Below are 19,127 nucleotides of genomic sequence, written 5' to 3' on the forward strand. Positions count from 1 at the left end.
CTTTTTCCATACTATAGCCTTGGTCTTTGGGTCATTTTTTCGACATGCCATTTTACGCTGTTTTTTTTGCCCTTTTTTGCAATATTTTATACCATGGCGTTATTCAGCATGCTATTTTATGCAGTTTCCAGCTGTTTTGAGGTGTTTTTGGGAGATGTCATTTTTTGAACTTTTTCCATACTATAGCCTTGGTCTTTGGGTCATTTTTTCGACATGCCATTTTACGCTGTTTTTTGCCTTTTTTGCAATATTTTATACCATGGCGTTATTCAGCATGCTATTTTATGCAGTTTCCAGCTGTTTTGAGGTGTTTTTGGGAGATGTCATTTTTTGAACTTTTTTCCATACTATAGCCTTGGTCTTTGGGTCATTTTTTCGACATGCCATTTTACGCTGTTTTTTTGGTCTGTTTTGCAAAATTCTATGCCATGGCGTGTATTCAGCACACTATTTTATGCAGTTTTCAACTGTTTTCATGTGTTTTTTTGGGAGATGTCATTTTTTGAACTTTTTCCATACTATAGCCTTGGTCTTTGGGTCATTTTTTCGACATGCCATTTTACGCTGTTTTTTGCCTGTTTTTGCAAAATTTTTATGCCATGGCGTGTCTTGGCACATTTTATGCAGTTTCCAGCTGTTTTCAGTGTTTTTTGGAGATGTCATTTTTTGAACTTTTTCCATACTATAGCCTTGGTCTTTGGGTCATTTTTTCGACATGCCATTTTACGCTGTTTTTTTGCCCTTTTTTGCAATATTTTATACCATGGCGTTATTCAGCATGCTATTTTATGCAGTTTCCAGCTGTTTTGAGGTGTTTTTGGAACATGTCATTTTTTGAACTTTTTCCATACTATAGCCTTGGTCTTTGGGTCATTTTTTCGACATGCCATTTTACGCTGTTTTTTTGCCCTTTTTTTGCAATATTTTATACCATGGCGTTATTCAGCATGCTATTTTATGCAGTTTCCAGCTGTTTTGAGGTGTTTTTGGGAGATGTCATTTTTTGACTTTTTTCCATACTATAGCCTTCTTTGGGTCATTTTTTCGACATGCCATTTTACGCTGTTTTTGGTCTTTTTTTGCAATATTTTATGCCATGGCGTGTATTCAGCATGCACTATTTTTATGCAGTTTTTCCAGCTGTTTTCAGTGTTTTTGGGAGATGTCATTTTTTGAACTTTTTCCATACTATAGCCTTGGTCTTTGGGTCATTTTTTCGACATGCCATTTTACGCTGTTTTTTTTGCCTTTTTTGCAATATTTTATACCATGGCGTTATTCAGCATGCTATTTTATGCAGTTTCCAGCTGTTTTGAGGTGTTTTTGGGAGATGTCATTTTTTGAACTTTTTTCATACTATAGCCTTGGTCTTTGGGTCATTTTTTCGACATGCCATTTTACGCTGTTTTTTTGCCCTCTGTTTGGCAAAATTCTATGCCATGGCGTGTCTTGGCACACTATTTTATGCGGTTTTCAACTGTTTTTTCATGTGTTTTTGGGAGATGTCATTTTTTGAACTTTTTCCATACTATAGCCTTGGTCTTTTGGTCATCATTTTTTCGACATGCCATTTTACGCTGTTTTTTGCCTTTTTTGCAATATTTTATACCATGGCGTTATTCAGCATGCTATTTTTTGCATGCAGTTTCCAGCTGTTTTGAGGTGTTTTTGGGAATGTCATTTTTTGAACTTTTTCCATACTATAGCCTTGGTCTTTGGGTCATTTTTTCGACATGCCATTTTACGCTGTTTTTTGCCCTTTTTTTGCAATATTTTATACCATGGCGTTATTCAGCATGCTATTTTATGCAGTTTCCAGCTGTTTTGAGGTGTTTTTGGAACATGTCATTTTTTGAACTTTTTTCCATACTATAGCCTTGGTCTTTGGGTCATTTTTTCGACATGCCATTTTACGCTGTTTTTTGCCTTTTTTGCAATATTTTATACCATGGCGTTATTCAGCATGCTATTTTATGCAGTTTTCAGCTGTTTTGAGGTGTTTTTGGAACATGTCATTTTTTGAACTTTTTTCCATACTATAGCCTTGGTCTTTGGGTCATTTTTTCGACATGCCATTTTACGCTGTTTTTTGCCCTTTTTTTTTTGCAATATTTTATACCATGGCGTTATTCAGCATGCTATTTTATGCAGTTTCCAGCTGTTTTGAGGTGTTTTTGGAACATGTCATTTTTTGAACTTTTTCCATACTATAGCCTTGGTCTTTGGGTCATTTTTTCGACATGCCATTTTACGCTGTTTTTTTTGCCTTTTTTTGCAATATTTTATACCATGGCGTTATTCAGCATGCTATTTTATGCAGTTTTCCAGCTGTTTTGAGTGTTTTTTGGAATGTCATTTTTTGAACTTTTTTCATACTATAGCCTTGGTCTTTGGGTCATTTTTTCGACATGCCATTTTACGCTGTTTTTTGCCCTTTTTTGCAATATTTTATACCATGGCGTTATTCAGCATGCTATTTTATGCAGTTTCCAGCTGTTTTGAGGTGTTTTTGGGAGATGTCATTTTTTGAACTTTTTTCCATACTATAGCCTTGGTCTTTGGGTCATTTTACATGCCATTTTACGCTGTTTTTTGCCCTTTTTTGCAATATTTTATACCATGGCGTTATTCAGCATGCTATTTTATGCAGTTTCCAGCTGTTTTGAGGTGTTTTTGGAACATGTCATTTTTTGAACTTTTTCCATACTATAGCCTTGGTCTTTGGGTCATTTTTTTCGACATGCCATTTTACGCTGTTTTTTTTTGCCCTTTTTTGCAATATTTTATACCATGGCGTTATTCAGCATGCTATTTTATGCAGTTTTTCCAGCTGTTTTGAGGTGTTTTTGGGACATGTCATTTTTTGAACTTTTTTCCATACTATAGCCTTGGTCTTTGGGTCATTTTTTCGACATGCCATTTTACGCTGTTTTTTTGCCCTTTTTTTGCAATATTTTATACCATGGCGTTATTCAGCATGCTATTTTATGCAGTTTCCAGCTGTTTTGAGGTGTTTTTGGAACATGTCATTTTTTGAACTTTTTCCATACTATAGCCTTGGTCTTTGGGTCATTTTTTCGACATGCCATTTTACGCTGTTTTTTTTGCCCTTTTTTGCAATATTTTATACCATGGCGTTATTCAGCATGCTATTTTATGCAGTTTCCAGCTGTTTTCAGGTTTTTTGGGAACATGTCATTTTTTTTGAACTTTTTCCATACTATAGCCTTGGTCTTTGGGTCATTTTTTCGACATGCCATTTTATGGTGTTTTTGCCCTTTTTGCAATATTTTATGCCATGGCGTTATTCAGCATGCTATTTTATGCAGTTTTCAGCTGTTTTTTGATGTGTTTTTGGGAACATGTCATTTTTTGAACTTTTTCCATACTATAGCCTTGGTCTTTGGGTCATTTTTTCGACATGCCATTTTACGCTGTTTTTTGCCTTTTTTGCAATATTTTATACCATGGCGTTTTCAGCATGCTATTTTTTTGCAGTTTTCAGCTGTTTTGAGGTGTTTTTTTGGGGAGATGTCATTTTTTTGAACTTTTTCCATACTATAGCCTTGGTCTTTGGGTCATTTTTTCGACATGCCATTTTACGCTGTTTTTTGGCCTTTTTTGCAATATTTTATGCCATGGCGTTATTCAGCACGCTATTTTATGCAGTTTTCCAGCTGTTTTCAGGTGTTTTTGGGAACATGTCATTTTTTGAACTTTTTCCATACTATAGCCTTGGTCTTTGGGTCATTTTTTCGACATGCCATTTTACGCTGTTTTTTGCCCTTTTTTGCAATATTTTATACCATGGCGTTATTCAGCATGCTATTTTATGCAGTTTTTCCAGCTGTTTTGAGGTGTTTTTGGAACATGTCATTTTTTGAACTTTTTCCATACTATAGCCTTGGTCTTTGGGTCATTTTTTCGACATGCCATTTTACGCTGTTTTTTGCCCTTTTTTGCAATATTTTATACCATGGCGTTATTCAGCATGCTATTTTATGCAGTTTTCCAGCTGTTTTGAGGTGTTTTTGGGAGATGTCATTTTTTTTTGAACTTTTTTCCATACTATAGCCTTGGTCTTTGGGTCATTTTTTCGACATGCCATTTTACGCTGTTTTTTGCCTATTTTTTGCAATATTTTATACCATGGCGTTATTCAGCATGCTATTTTATGCAGTTTCCAGCTGTTTTGAGGTGTTTTTGGAACATGTCATTTTTTGAACTTTTTTCCATACTATAGCCTTGGTCTTTGGGTCATTTTTTCGACATGCCATTTTACGCTGTTTTTTGGTCTTTTTTGCAAATTTTATGCCATGGCGTGTATTCAGCATGCTATTTTATGCAGTTTTCAACTGTTTTTTTTGTTTTTTTTGGAGATGTCATTTTTTGAACTTTTTCCATACTATAGCCTTGGTCTTTGGGTCATTTTTTTTCGACATGCCATATTTTATGGTGTTTTTGGTCTGTTTGCAAAATTCTATGCCATGGCGTTTTGGCACACTATTTTATGCAGTTTTCAACTGTTTTCATGTGTTTTTGGAGATGTCATTTTTTGAACTTTTTCCATACTATAGCCTTGGTCTTTGGGTCATTTTTTCGACATGCCATTTTACGCTGTTTTTTGCCCTTTTTTGCAATATTTTATACCATGGCGTTATTCAGCATGCTATTTTTATATGCAGTTTCCAGCTGTTTTGAGGTGTTTTTTTGGAACATGTCATTTTTTGAACTTTTTCCATACTATAGCCTTGGTCTTTGGGTCATTTTTTCGACATGCCATTTTACGCTGTTTTTTGCCTATTTTTTGCAATATTTTATACCATGGCGTTATTCAGCATGCTATTTTATGCAGTTTCCAGCTGTTTTGAGGTGTTTTTTTTGAACATGTCATTTTTTGAACTTTTTTCCATACTATAGCCTTGGTCTTTGGGTCATTTTTTCGACATGCCATTTATACGCTGTTTTTTGGTCTGTTTTGCAATAATTTATGCCATGGCGTGTCTTGCATGCTATTTTATGCAGTTTTCAGCTGTTTTCATGTGTTTTTGGGAGATGTCATTTTTTGAACTTTTTTTCCATATACTATAGCCTTGGTCTTTGGGTCATTTTTTTCGACATGCCATGCCATTTTACGCTGTTTTGTTTTTTTTTTCGCCTTTTTTTTTTTGCAATATTTTATACCATGGCGTTATTCAGCATGCTATTTTATGCAGTTTCCAGCTGTTTTGAGGTGTTTTTGGGAACATGTCATTTTTTGAACTTTTTTCCATACTATAGCCTTGGTCTTTGGGTCATTTTTTTCGACATGCCATTTTATGCTGTTTTTTGGTCTGTTTTGGCAAAATTCTATGCCATGGCGTGTCTTGGCACACTATTTTATGCGTTTTCAACTGTTTTCATGTGTTTTTGGGGAGATGTCATTTTTTGAACTTTTTCCATACTATAGCCTTGGTCTTTGGGTCATTTTTTCGACATGCCATTTTACGCTGTTTTTTTGCCCTTTTTTGCAATATTTTATACCATGGCGTTATTCAGCATGCTATTTTATGCAGTTTCCAGCTGTTTTGAGGTGTTTTTGGAGATGTCATTTTTTGAACTTTTTCCATACTATAGCCTTGGTCTTTGGGTCATTTTTTCGACTGCCATTTTACGCTGTTTTTTGCCCTTTTTTGCAATATTTTATACCATGGCGTTATTCAGCATGCTATTTTATGCAGTTTCCAGCTGTTTTGAGGTGTTTTTGGGAACATGTCATTTTTTGAACTTTTTTCCATACTATAGCCTTGGTCTTTGGGTCATTTTTTCGACATGCCATTTTACGCTGTTTTTTTTGCCTTTTTTGCAATATTTTATACCATGGCGTTATTCAGCATGCTATTTTATGCAGTTTTCAGCTGTTTTGAGTGTTTTTTGGGAGATGTCATTTTTTGAACTTTTTCCATACTATAGCCTTGCCTTGTCTTTGGGTCATTTTTTCGACATGCCATTTTACGCTGTTTTTTGCCCTTTTTGCAATATTTTATACCATGGCGTTATTCAGCATGCTATTTTATGCAGTTTTTCAGCTGTTTTGAGGTGTTTTTGGAACATGTCATTTTTTGAACTTTTTTCCATACTATAGCCTTGGTCTTTGGGTCATTTTTTTTTCGACATGCCATTTTACGCTGTTTTTTGCCCTTTTTTGCAATATTTTATGCCATGGCGTTATTCAGCATGCTATTTTATGCAGTTTTTTCAGCTGTTTTGAGGTGTTTTTTTGGGAGATGTCATTTTTTGAACTTTTTCCATACTATAGCCTTGGTCTTTGGGTCATTTTTTCGACATGCCATTTTACGCTGTTTTTTGCCCTTTTTTGCAATATTTTATACCATGGCGTTATTCAGCATGCTATTTTATGCAGTTTCCAGCTGTTTTGAGGTGTTTTTGGGAACATGTCATTTTTTGAACTTTTTTCCATACTATAGCCTTGGTCTTTGGGTCATTTTTTCGACATGCCATTTTACGCTGTTTTTTTGCCCTTTTTTTTGCAATATTTTATACCATGGCGTGTATTCAGCATGCTATTTTATGCAGTTTTTCCAGCTGTTTTGAGTGTTTTTGGAACATGTCATTTTTTGAACTTTTTTCCATACTATAGCCTTGGTCTTTGGGTCATTTTTCGACATGCCATTTTACGCTGTTTTTTGCCCTTTTTTGCAATATTTTATACCATGGCGTTATTCAGCATGCTATTTTATGCAGTTTCCAGCTGTTTTGAGGTGTTTTTTTGGAACATGTCATTTTTTGAACTTTTTCCATACTATAGCCTTGGTCTTTGGGTCATTTTTTCGACATGCCATTTTACGCTGTTTTTTTTGCCCTTTTTTGCAATATTTTATATGCCATGGCGTTATTCAGCATGCTATTTTATGCAGTTTCCAGCTGTTTTGAGGTGTTTTTGGAACATGTCATTTTTTGAACTTTTTCCATACTATAGCCTTGGTCTTTGGGTCATTTTTTCGACATGCCATTTTACGCTGTTTTTTGCCCTTTTTTGCAATATTTTATACCATGGCGTTATTCAGCATGCTATTTTATGCAGTTTCCAGCTGTTTTGAGGTGTTTTTTTGGAACATGTCATTTTTTGAACTTTTTCCATACTATAGCCTTGGTCTTTGGGTCATTTTTTCGACATGCCATTTTATGGTGTTTTTTGGTCTGTTTTTGCAAAATTCTATGCCATGGCGTGTCTTGGCACACTATTTTATGCGGTTTTCAACTGTTTTCATGTGTTTTTGGGAGATGTCATTTTTTGAACTTTTTCCATACTATAGCCTTGGTCTTTGGGTCATTTTTTCGACATGCCATTTTACGCTGTTTTTTGCCCTTTTTTGCAATATTTTATACCATGGCGTTATTCAGCATGCTATTTTATGCAGTTTCCAGCTGTTTTGAGGTGTTTTTGGAACATGTCATTTTTTGAACTTTTTCCATACTATAGCCTTGGTCTTTGGGTCATTTTTTCGACATGCCATATTATGGTGTTTTTTGGTCTGTTTGGCAAAATTTTATATGCCATGGCGTGTCTTGGCACACTATTTTATGCGGTTTTCAACTGTTTTCATGTGTTTTTGGGAGATGTCATTTTTTGAACTTTTTCCATACTATAGCCTTGGTCTTTGGGTCATTTTTTCGACATGCCCATTTTACGCTGTTTTTTGCCCTTTTTTGCAATATTTTATACCATGGCGTTATTCAGCATGCTATTTTATGCAGTTTCCAGCTGTTTTGAGGTGTTTTTGGAACATGTCATTTTTTGACTTTTTTCCATACTATAGCCTTGGTCTTTGGGTCATTTTTTCAGCATGCCATTTTACGGTGTTTTTGGCCTTTTTTTACAACATTATGCCATGGCGATTCCCGGCACGCTATTTAATGCCTGTTTCAGCTTTTTTCAACTGTTTTTGGGACTTTTCATTTTTCAAGATTTTTCCATACTATAGCCTTGCTCTTTGGGTCATTTATTCGGCATGCCATTTTACGCTGTTTTTGGCCTTTTTTGCAATATTTTATGCCATGGCGTTATTCAGCATGCTATTTTATGCAGTTTCCAGCTGTTTTGAGGTGTTTTTGGAACATGTCATTTTTTGACTTTTTTCCATACTATAGTCTTGCTCTTTGTGTCATTTTTTCAACATGCCACATTGTGGTGTTTTTGACCATTTTTGCAAGATTCTATGACATGGCGTGTCTTGACACGGTATTTTGTGCGGTTTTCAACTGTTTTCATGTATTTTTGGGAGATGTCATTTTTTGAACTTTTTCCATACTATAGCCTTGGTCTTTGGGTCATTTTTTCGACATGCCATATTATAGTGTTTTTGGTCTTTATTGCAACCTTCTATGCCGTGGCGTGTCTCGGCACGTTTTTTATGCAGTTTCCAGCTGTTTTGAGGTGTTTTTGGAACATGTAATTTTTTTACTTTTTTCCATACTATAGCCTTGCTGTTTTTTTCTTTTCGTTTTTGCAATATTTTATGCCATGGTGTGTCTTGACACACTATATTATGTGGTTTTTCAGCTATTCTCAGGTGTTTTTGGGACATGTCATTGTTTGACTTTTTTCCAAACTATAGTCTTGCCTTTTAGGTCAATTTTCGACAAGCCAGATTATGGTGTTTTTGGCTGTTTTTGCGACATTCTATGCTATGATGTGTCTTGGCACATTATTTTATGCAGTTTTCAGCTGTTTTTTGGACACGTAATTTTTTGACATTTTTAGCCGTACTATATTATGGCATTTCTCGTCATTTTTTTGACATGCTAAATTATCTGCAGCATGACTTTTTTCATGGTATTTTGCATGATATGTTATTGTATTATCTTTTTGTGCTTTTCTGTACGACATGGTATTGCATGACTTTTTCATGCTATTTTGGACAACATGTTGTATGACTATTTCATGGTATTTTGACTGACAAAATATTCATGCGATATCTGGAACGGAGGGAAAAATGAAAAAACAAAACATCTATACTTCTAAAAGCTCTGCCACACATACTGGTTAAAACCTTGAAACACTAGATGCCATGTTTGTGTTGCTGCATCATCTGATAAAACTGAAATTGTTAGACATCTCGTACAAGTTTTTACATGTCTCTCTATAATTCAGCTCCTAAATGGTTGGTAATTTATTGAGACACTGAAATCTTGACTAAAATTTAAAAGAAATGTCTTGTATTTGGTGATCTGCAAGATTGTTAGCAATGTGAACGAACGATCCCTGCAGTTTTACCTCCTGTTGTCTGGTTCTTGATATTGAAGAAGTGGCAGTGGGGCATGAACTCCATCAGGCAATCAGAGAGTTTCTGCTGATCTGATCCGCCTCGTATTCACCTGGCTCTTGTATTCACCTGGCTTAAACCTTTCCTGATTTGAAGAGAGAGAGAAAATAGATGAATCAATATTTCTGCTCCTAGCTCTCTTGCACAGGATTATTGTAGTCAAGAATGGCTCAGACACATCTCATTATGAAACACAAGATGTGATTTGGTGCGCTGCTGAGCTGTGAGCAAACGAAGGGATTCATTCAAATTGCCAATTTTGCCAATGACGAACCAGGCATTTCAATAGGATTTTCAGGAACTACAGCTTTTTTGGGGGGAGCAAGACAAGTGTAAAGGAGAAAAGGGTCAGACACATTCACATACTTTCAGTTAAGCTGAGTAAACCTGCGTAGATCTCACAGAGGGCAACTGTCAAGATTAATGGCCAACATCAACATCAGCTCCCTGAAGGAAACAAAGGCATTTAAGATCTACCTATGTGTTTGTGTGTGGATCAATGGTGAGCTACAATACTGTACCCCCATTCAACATCATCCATTGACAGTAGGTTATGGTGATTAAGTGCTCCTTTATCAGTTCTCGGGCTACAACAAAGGTCCAAAATAGGATTAAGCGAAGACGTGGAACGCTACCACTGCTAATGCTATGGCCCTTTGAGAATCTGCTGGCAATGAGAAGAGCCACGATGCTGCAAGGCAGGATTACTGAACAAAGAGATGGAGGGATATGGAATGAGGTTTGGGAGCCCCCCCTCTACCTCGTTTTATCTTCACATCCAAACCCCTTAAATGCTTCCTGTACCATCAAATTCGTCTCTGCAAGGCAGCATCCCTCCTTTTTCTACTTCTCATGTCTGTGGCATGTTGTTTGTCACCCTGTGAGTTAGTGCTGAGGGGCAACAGCAGAGGAGGTTGGTTCAAGTGGCGAGAGCAGCGAGAGGGACGTTCATTTATCAAGAGGAAGTGCAGTGTAATCGAGGCAGTAAGTGCAAGGCAGATAAATGGCTGATAACCTTAAGGAGTGAGATGATTCATCACTTCCTAAAATTAAGTTCATTAAAGGACTGCCTGTGGACATACATCAGTGTCTCCTACGCCAGATGATCATGTTTGTTACAGTATACCAGCTGTTAAGCTTTTTATCAAAGAAAAATATATTTTACAAATTATTTCCACATATAAACAGAAACAAAATTCAATACTGGAGGGCTGTACAAATTATTTGACAATATCTTTGTTGCAGTGGAGAAAAGTACTACAGAGCTGTGGCAATCCATGTATTCGTACCAAACTGTCATGGTACAGGGTCACAGTTGAATGCACACAGCTGTGTGCAGAGGGCATGGTGATGCACGAAATGTGGACACTTTAAGTCGTCCGCCGTTAGCAACATGTCCTGATGTTAGCACAACAAGCTGACTGACGTACAAATCAGTCACACTATGTCAAGTCCAAATAAAACCCACAACAACAGAGAGAGTTTTATGTAAGATGAGTATGGTGTCAGCGTTGCTCCACACACATCAAATGTGCTAACAGACAATTAACAGCATCATCCAGATGTGCTGAACACTTCTCCTAATGCACGTTTTATTTTTTACTATTCTGTGTATTTAGGCATTTTCAGTTCATCTACATTTCACTTATAATACTTTTGTACTTTTACTTAAAAAAATATTCCACCGATTTCCAGATCTCCAAAGGACACTTAATTAGACATCTGAAAAATTGTCTCACTTCCCCTTTAAGTTTAATTTTAAAAGGAGGATTTTAATTTTAATAAGGGAATTTTTACATTGTGCTATTGATACTTTTACTACAGTAAAGGATCTGAGTACTTGTCTTAATTAGTTAATGAATTGTTTAGTCTATGAAATGACAAAAAATAGTGATTAAAAGGCTCATCACATATCCTAAAATGTCATGTTTTGTAAGCCTAACAGTTTCAAACCCAAATATATTAAATTTAGTTATTTAATGATGAGACAAGCTGCAGGTCCTTACACCGCAGAAGCTGGAACCACATAATATTTGCTTAAAAATAACTACAATGATTCATCTTCTATCAGTATGGTTGCGGATTTAAAGTCTGTCAGTCAACTTATCATTTTAGTCCTAAATCATAGATTTGTTGCAGCATGTCTGTGTAAAAAACCGGGAACACATTTACAAAACAAATATTCTGCTCCAAAAAAAAAAAAAAAGAGAGAGCGAGAGATTTCTCTCCTGCATGCCCAGTCAGTGGAGCAGAGCTGCTGCTGCTTACACAACACATGAGTGGAGCCTGGGAACAAACAGGCGCTCAGAGTAACCTTGCCAACCAAAGTGGAAACTCCCCCACGCGTCCATTCATGTGAGGATGTACAGCCATCGCTGCTTCCTCACAATACTGTTTATACTGTGAGTGCACACTGAGCTCTGAGGCCAGGCCAGAGACAAGCTATCGCTAGGCAACAGGCAGGAAGGGAATCCGCAGCACAGCACAGACTCTGTTACTGCTGCTACAGTGAGCTGTATAGGCTCATGACAGATAACGGTCTGGATAGAATTGACACTGACAAAACAAAAAAATACAGAGGGGCACATTCAAAGCGGTCGTCATCGTGGTGCTTAAGATTCAGCAGTGTGACAGAAACATGTTCTTCTGAGGGTAAAGGCACATAAATTATCTCAACAGCTTCGAAAACAAGAATTCAATTAAGGACTTAATTTCAAAAAATAAAACCAACGACAACAAATTATCATGTTTTAAGGGAAAAGATTAATCTCTAGGATTCCCAAATTCCCAAAGACTCTTCAGGCTACCTTTAGATTTTATGTCAGTGTCATGTTGTGATTTAAAAGCATCTAAAAATAAAAACAGCACAATAAAACTAGAAAGCAATTTCAGAATACTTCTACCAGAAAAAAATGCACCTCTAAGAACCTCAACCAACTCAACCAACAAGCCTTCAACACAGCACACTGACTATTTCAATTGTAGCCTAATTTCTACTGCATGGTGCCACACAACTCAACTGGCCTGAACTGCTCTTTTTTCATTGAAATCTTTAAAATGCTAAAAGTCTTGAATAGTACCTGGTGCTATACCAAGTGAACTGAGCTGATACTAGAAGGTGGAGTTAAAACACTGCAGATCACTGATTGGTCAGAAAGAATCATAACATCACGACACCAGATATCCGTCACTACTCCATTATTTTCAAATAGCTACTATCAGTATCAACTGCAATCAATCATCAGCAATTTTTAATTCACTTAACCCAGATTTTACTAAAAGGCAGCCCACAAAACCACACCATGTGGCCAAGAGCAAATATTACTCTTTTTGGTTGCATATGATAAATTGTAGCAAGTACATTGAACATGATGTCACGGCAGTTTCTCGTGATGAGACGATCAGCTGAAAATGCTGCCTATGTAATTCAGTACAGTCTTCAGTGGAAAACTAAATTAGGAAAAGTATCTGGCATCAAAAGTGAGTTGAATCAAGCAAATCTATGCAGTGAAATTGAGGGTTTTTTCTTTGTTTGTTTTGCCAAAACACATCAGCATTAGGGTTGTGACTAAACCTTATTTGGCTGATTAAATGCTAAATTAATAAAAATTTAATAAACTAGTAAAAAACATTCTTTGTGAATAAATCCATCGCCCAAATTCACAACTTCAAGTGGCTTGTATCCTTTGATCAACGGTTCAAAACGAAACTTACTGATATAGAAAGTAACAAGCGCAACAAATCTTCACATTTGAGAGCTGAAACCCACTGAAACTGGATATTTGGCTTTTTTTTTGCTTAATACATGACTAAACAAATTAATTATCAAAATTCCTGCATACCTTTTCTGTCAATCACCTCATTAATTGTTCAATAATTTCAGTATTAAGGTTAGTATTTTGCTGTGCAAGTGACCTCAGGTTTTGTAGCATTTGAAGGCGATAAACTTTTCTGGTTTTGGAGTGTTGCTATCGCCTTTCATATCCTGGTGAGTGCTTGGAGAGACAGATCTTGGTCAAAGTTGGGCACTAGGGGATGGGCAGATTTTGAAGATCGATTCTAGGGTCAATAAAATCGATATTTAAAAAAGTGGTCAGTTTCTCTCCTCGACATTGTACTCATTTGCATTTGCATCAAACTGTGTAAATAATGTTCTGTTGTGAGCAGCTCTCGTGACGTTATGTGCCTCAGCAACCAGAGCCCTGACACAGAGATGGGAGTTCACTGGCAGAGTCGGTTCAAAGAGGCTCAGGCAAGAATGGCAAGGTATACAGCAATGAAATTAAAGTTTTCATGAATTCCTGTCTTGAGCATTGGTTTAAGTTACATTTTCAAACTGTAATTGGTCATCATTGGCTGTTAAAGACAGATGACTTACCTCATAAATTCAAAACAAAAGTAACACTACTATGTGCACTGGGAAGAGTGGATCTGTCATCGAAGGAGCGCCTCCTCAACATGAAGAATCTAACCATTACGTGGTTTTGGTGAATATTAAAGGTTTGCTGAGATAAATTTGGTCTAATTTGCACTGATAAATGTTAAAAGTATTCCCTCTTGGATGTAATTAACCAAATAATTTGCTTTATTGAACATATAAGATGCCTTCACACAGATAACAAAAACAGACAACTGATATGCTTGAAATGAAAAAAGAAAAACCCACATTTTATTGCACTTAAGTTATAAGAAAATAAAATTCTAAGTGAATCAAACAAATACACAATCCCTTTAAGGTTTTTTCTGTCTGTTTTCTTTTTTGCCAGGCAGTTTACATGAACTGAAAAAATAAAACACCTGCAACAAATCTGATTTCTCAAACCAGATCATAAATTAAACAGAGGGAGAAAACAACGAGAGGAGATAGAGCAAGATTGTTTTCTTTTTTTCTTTTTTAATATACAGTGTTATACCACTTTCACAGTTCAGCTTGAGTTGTGACTCTTGGAGATTGAGACGATTTTTCGTTTGGCTACAATGTTTCTGTTCACGTTTGTTGCCTTTGTGTTTTTAATTTTCCCACTGACAATCCTCAAGGCTGCGGCCGCAGCAGAGCAGCCGCCCCGATGATTTTAACTGCAACACATGTAACACTAAGACTCCTGGCAGCTCGACCTGTCAGTTGATGCTTGTGATGGTCTCCTCTGTTGCTTCAGACATCTTTGAATGGAACAACAATCACACACGGATACGGACAGTTCTTTCATTCACGTGTTAAAATCGATACGTCTGCTAGTTTTTTTTCTTTGCCAGTCCACACAGCATTTGTACATTTCCCCAAAGAACAGGCTGAAAGAGCGTTGTCCCAAGGAATGTGTTTACAAGTTGCCCATTAACACGCTAACACACGCACTCATGCACGCACACACACGCACACCAACAGTGTACATCCCCTTGTTTCCTCTCTGCAGGCGATCCCGTCAGTATCTGTCGGACACGCTCCCTCCTCTCAGCCTCGTAGAGGCACGTTTGGCTCAAGTTTCAGTGGCAAAAACAAACAAAATAAAACAAAAATGTCGGATGTTATCTTTTGTGATCTTTTGTTTCTTTAAGTCCAAACATATAGAGTTCAATTTGGAATTTTGCCTGGGACTAAAACGTCACAGCAAGTAAAAGTTCCATCTCTCTTTTTTCCATTCATCTAGCAGCATAAATACAGTTTGGCCACTGGGAGAAAACGGTAGAGGGGAAGGGGCTGGGGGGTTCAGGGGCGTTAATCCACAGCGCTTGGAGCTTTACTTCGACTCGTCACAGCACTGGCATTGAGGAAACCACCCCAGCTAGACTCTGAAAAATTCTGGACAGCATGATGTTTATGTGGAGACGGAGCTCCAAACCCAGGTATGTAGAAAACAGAAAGGAAGAACAAACAACTCAAATAAAAACGACAAAGAAAAAAAAAAAGTCCTTTGTGACATAATGACAGCAAACCTAAACAGAGCAGGGTTCTAATACTGAAACATGAGAGAAACCCCTTTCATATGATAAACCAAGAACGCGTTGAAATTCACAGTTGTGTTTGTGTGCGGTATTGTAAAGAAATCAAACTACAGAAACCATGTGGAGAACAAGAACGGAAATGGAGTGACAAGAAACGAGCCTGATTACAGGCTGAACCCTCCAGTCGCTTTCCTCGACAACAAGCAGCTCTTTACGTGTAACTGTGTGCGTGTGAAAATTCACCTTTAAATGTCTCCCATCTTCCTCAATCTGTCCCTACAGTCATGTTTTCCACTTTCCGGTTGGCCGTTTGAGTGTATGTGTGTGTGGGCGCGCACTGATGGGAGGGGGGGGGTGTCTTTAAAAAATAATATATCTCTGTACATCTCAAAATCTGTCAGGCTTGAGCGAAACCAAGTCTCTGTGCGAAGCGGACCCCAAACCGAAAGGGATGAGAGTCACTTCAAAAGAGTTCAGTCGTCATCAGTCATTCCTTTCTTCCGCTCTTCAGACAGGTCGCGCCCCGACGCCCCGTTTTCAGCCCGATCCCCTCTGACTCCACCGCGTACTGGTGGTACGGCGTCGAAAGCAGGGGCGGAGCACATGTGCGGCTGTGTCAGTAACATTTGCCCAAAGGGGGACGGGGAAGATAATGGTAGAGGACAGGACAGCCCACTGTCAGTGGTGGTGGTTGTAGATTTTGGGTGAAGAGTTCTGGGCTTTGGCCCTTCGGTTTTTAGGTGCCTCATCTCCCATTCCCTCTCTATTCCTTCCTCTCCGTAGTTTCGCTCTCTTCGTCCTTCCCCACCACGTCCCTTCTCACTTCATGTCCACGTCAAAGTCCAGCACCAGCAGCTTGGTCTCCTCTGTGCCATTGCGACTGCCCACCGCACACACCAGCTTGGTGTTGGAGGCCCGGATGCGCCACACCACACCGCCGCTGCCGCCGCTCTCCAGAGTTACCAGGTTTCGGATGAACTCGCCCGTCTTCAGGTCCCACAGTTTAACTGTGCCATCGTCCGAGCTGGTGATGACAAAGTTCTTGTTGAACTGGAGGCACGTCACGGCGCTCTGGTGCTTGTGGGGACCTGAACACACAAAGATGCGGACGGTTAGTAGGACGTGAATAAAGACTTTACCTGAGGAGGAGGAACCACGGTCTAAATTTAGTTCCTCAGCCGTGAAGTCCCGGCTCCGGGGGTAAAGCTCTCCGGAAATAATCAGGGGCAGTGTAGCAGTGCTTAATGTCACTGATGCCTCAAGGCTGCTACAACTTTTGAGAAAATTACAGAATTTGTTTCTTTTTCTAGAAAAATATTATACTCACTGTTGGTGTGTAATATTTCGAGCACAGTGCGTATATCATTTTTTTTCTGCCCTGATATTTACTTAGAGTTATTATGTTCAAAAATGTCTACAAGTTTTGTACAACACTTATTCAGCAATGAGCAAACACTGGTTCTAAATGTCATAAAAGTTCGGACTCGTAATGGGAATTTCTTTTAGATGGCAAAATGCAACTTAATATTTCAGTTTGTGTAAGACAAAAGAAACCACAAGTAAACATTTCTGCTTTGGCACGTCTCCATTCTAACAAGCATTGTAATATCACAGATGCATAGCAGAAAAAAAAACACAACAAAACAAGAACATGAAGACAACTGTTGTGTTCCAATACTCATACTACCGTACAGTATGCCAGAAAAAGATTTAGACTATCCCAATCCATAGAATGGCAAAATAATACCAGGATGTCCAAATGCATCCACTTGCATTTTTCCATATGCAAGCCAGCATGCTGTCCAGATCCACAATTCTCTGCACAGCAAAATATAAATTGAATTATAAGATTAAAGTTCACTGACAGCTGACAGAAGCTGCAAAACAGTCATAAAGATAACTAATAAACAGCAAAATGACTGAATTATGAAACTAACAATAACTGAGAAATTCATCTGTAAGTTTACTGAATTTTAACTACATGTTCTACATCAGAGGTCTGCAGGTTGACCTCTGCCTCTGGCGAGCTCACTGAAGGGCGGTTTGTTCAACATTTCGTAATAACATTGAACTCTGTGGCATTACAAATTGCAAATTCCACATTACGGAGTGCCAAAGATATTTAAGCAAGGGGTCATAGTTCAAGACGCTATGTTAAGAAGATGTACCGATTGTATGGATCTCTGGATTTCCTGGTAAAATTTAGTCAAAAACAGACATTTTTACGAAAAAAAAAGAGCAATAGAGGCAAAGTTATTTTTGTGGCTTCCAGGACTTATTCTTGCTAACTGTTCCTGAAATCTGTGCTGATCTGGGAAAAAAAGGTGTTAAAGTAGAGCTATGCTGCTCCCTCAGCTTTTTAAATAAGTTGAATTATTTAAAAATGTGTCTAAATCTTCAGGAACAAGTTTCACTGGACACATTCAAAGTGTTTCATAATGAGTTCGAAGCAGGCACATCTGTTGTTTTGAACAATTAAAGAAAGTTTTTGGATGTCATAAATTTTTTTTTAGTTGTTCTTTGTTTTCATTTTTAATTATTCTATGTTTGTTTTATTGTCTGCAAACATGTTACTAGTGCTGCCTGGGACACTCTTGAAAAAAATATTTTTTATTCTTAATGAGTCTTTTACTTTTTCTTAAATAAAGGGTTAAATTATAAATGAATAAAGTAATGCAATGAGTAGAGAATTTGATACAGAATATAGAACTCAAAACCTTTGTGAAACAAAGGCAGGATTCACGTTTTTTTTTATTCCTGAAGCCACTGTGGCGGTGTAGTAAAGTCTTCCACTGTAGGCAGGTTCTAGGACTTGTCACTGTCACTGTCACGGAGGCGAAGCAGCTCCAGCTACACCTCCGTCTGCTGTGTGTTTGTGTGCTGGCAGCTGGCAGGAGGCCACACTTTAAGTGAAGATGGCGGCTGTTACAGGCTTTGTTGAGGTGACTTTATTTGTGACTGTACGCGTGCAGTGACTTAAGATTTCCCTAAGGGCTTGAAAATGATATCTTAATTAAATCAATTAGGGCGACACAAAGCACGAACAAGTGCTGGCAAATGAACTGCTATTTTTTTTTTATTTACTTAGAGCTTGCTATAGCGGCTTTTTCATTCAGAGACATTCATTCTTTCCGCTTTCCCAATCCATTTGCAGAGAAAATTTCACCATCAACAAGCTTTCACATATTTCTGTCTCCAGTTAGTTCAAAGGCTGTTATTTACCCGAGTATACAACAATGCTCTGCACCAACCCCCAACTCGCCTGCCTCTCTCCTCGCTCCCCTCCCCACATTACCACGACAAAGCCTGCTCCATCATTACCTATACTTTCTTCAGCTGACAGTGACGTCCTTGTTGTCTGTCTATTGTCTTATCAAAACACGCTAATGAATAGTAGAAATTGTCCGCTGACCTAATTATATGACCTACAAAGTCCCCCGGCCTTCATCTCTTCACTGTAGTTGCCCCCTCTTCATAAGACACACACACACACACACACACACCCTCCCCCCGGCCGGTCTTATCCCCCCTCTCTCTCTCTCTCTCTCTCCTCTCACTGGGGCATCCCTTTGTTCAGCATGTGTGTGTGTGTGTGTTGGTGTTTGCAGGACCAGCATGCAGGGCTGTAGTTTGCTAATGAGGGCATTTAGGGGTGGGGGCACTGCTGGTTGCTGCTGCTATTCAGTAAAGGATATCCCACTTCCTGTGAGGCACCAGTAGCGCTGCCGCTGCTAATGGAGTCTGAACTATTCAAACAGACACAAAGGAAATGAAAGTGTAATCAGGACCAGCAGGCCCACAAGGTGTTGGCTCCGTACTGCCACACACAGACAAACAGGTCATTTATACTCTCTGTTTTAA

The 19,127-nt window shown here is 38.1% G+C and overlaps 1 protein-coding gene across 1 annotated transcript in view; it reads right to left on the reverse strand.

Moving 5' to 3' along the window:
• Nucleotides 1-15,613: 15,613 nt before the first annotated feature.
• Nucleotides 15,614-19,127, reverse strand: part of fbxw7 (F-box and WD repeat domain containing 7) — a 105,562-nt gene continuing 102,048 nt past the window's right edge. The window contains exon 13 of the mRNA XM_042484994.1: nucleotides 15,614-16,354. Coding sequence (XP_042340928.1) covers nucleotides 16,086-16,354 — 269 coding nt within the window. The 3' untranslated portion in view covers nucleotides 15,614-16,085. The remainder of the gene's footprint in view (nucleotides 16,355-19,127) is intronic.

Source organism: Plectropomus leopardus, chromosome 4 (genome assembly GCF_008729295.1).
Source record: "Plectropomus leopardus isolate mb chromosome 4, YSFRI_Pleo_2.0, whole genome shotgun sequence".
Lineage (NCBI taxonomy): Eukaryota > Metazoa > Chordata > Actinopteri > Perciformes > Serranidae > Plectropomus > Plectropomus leopardus.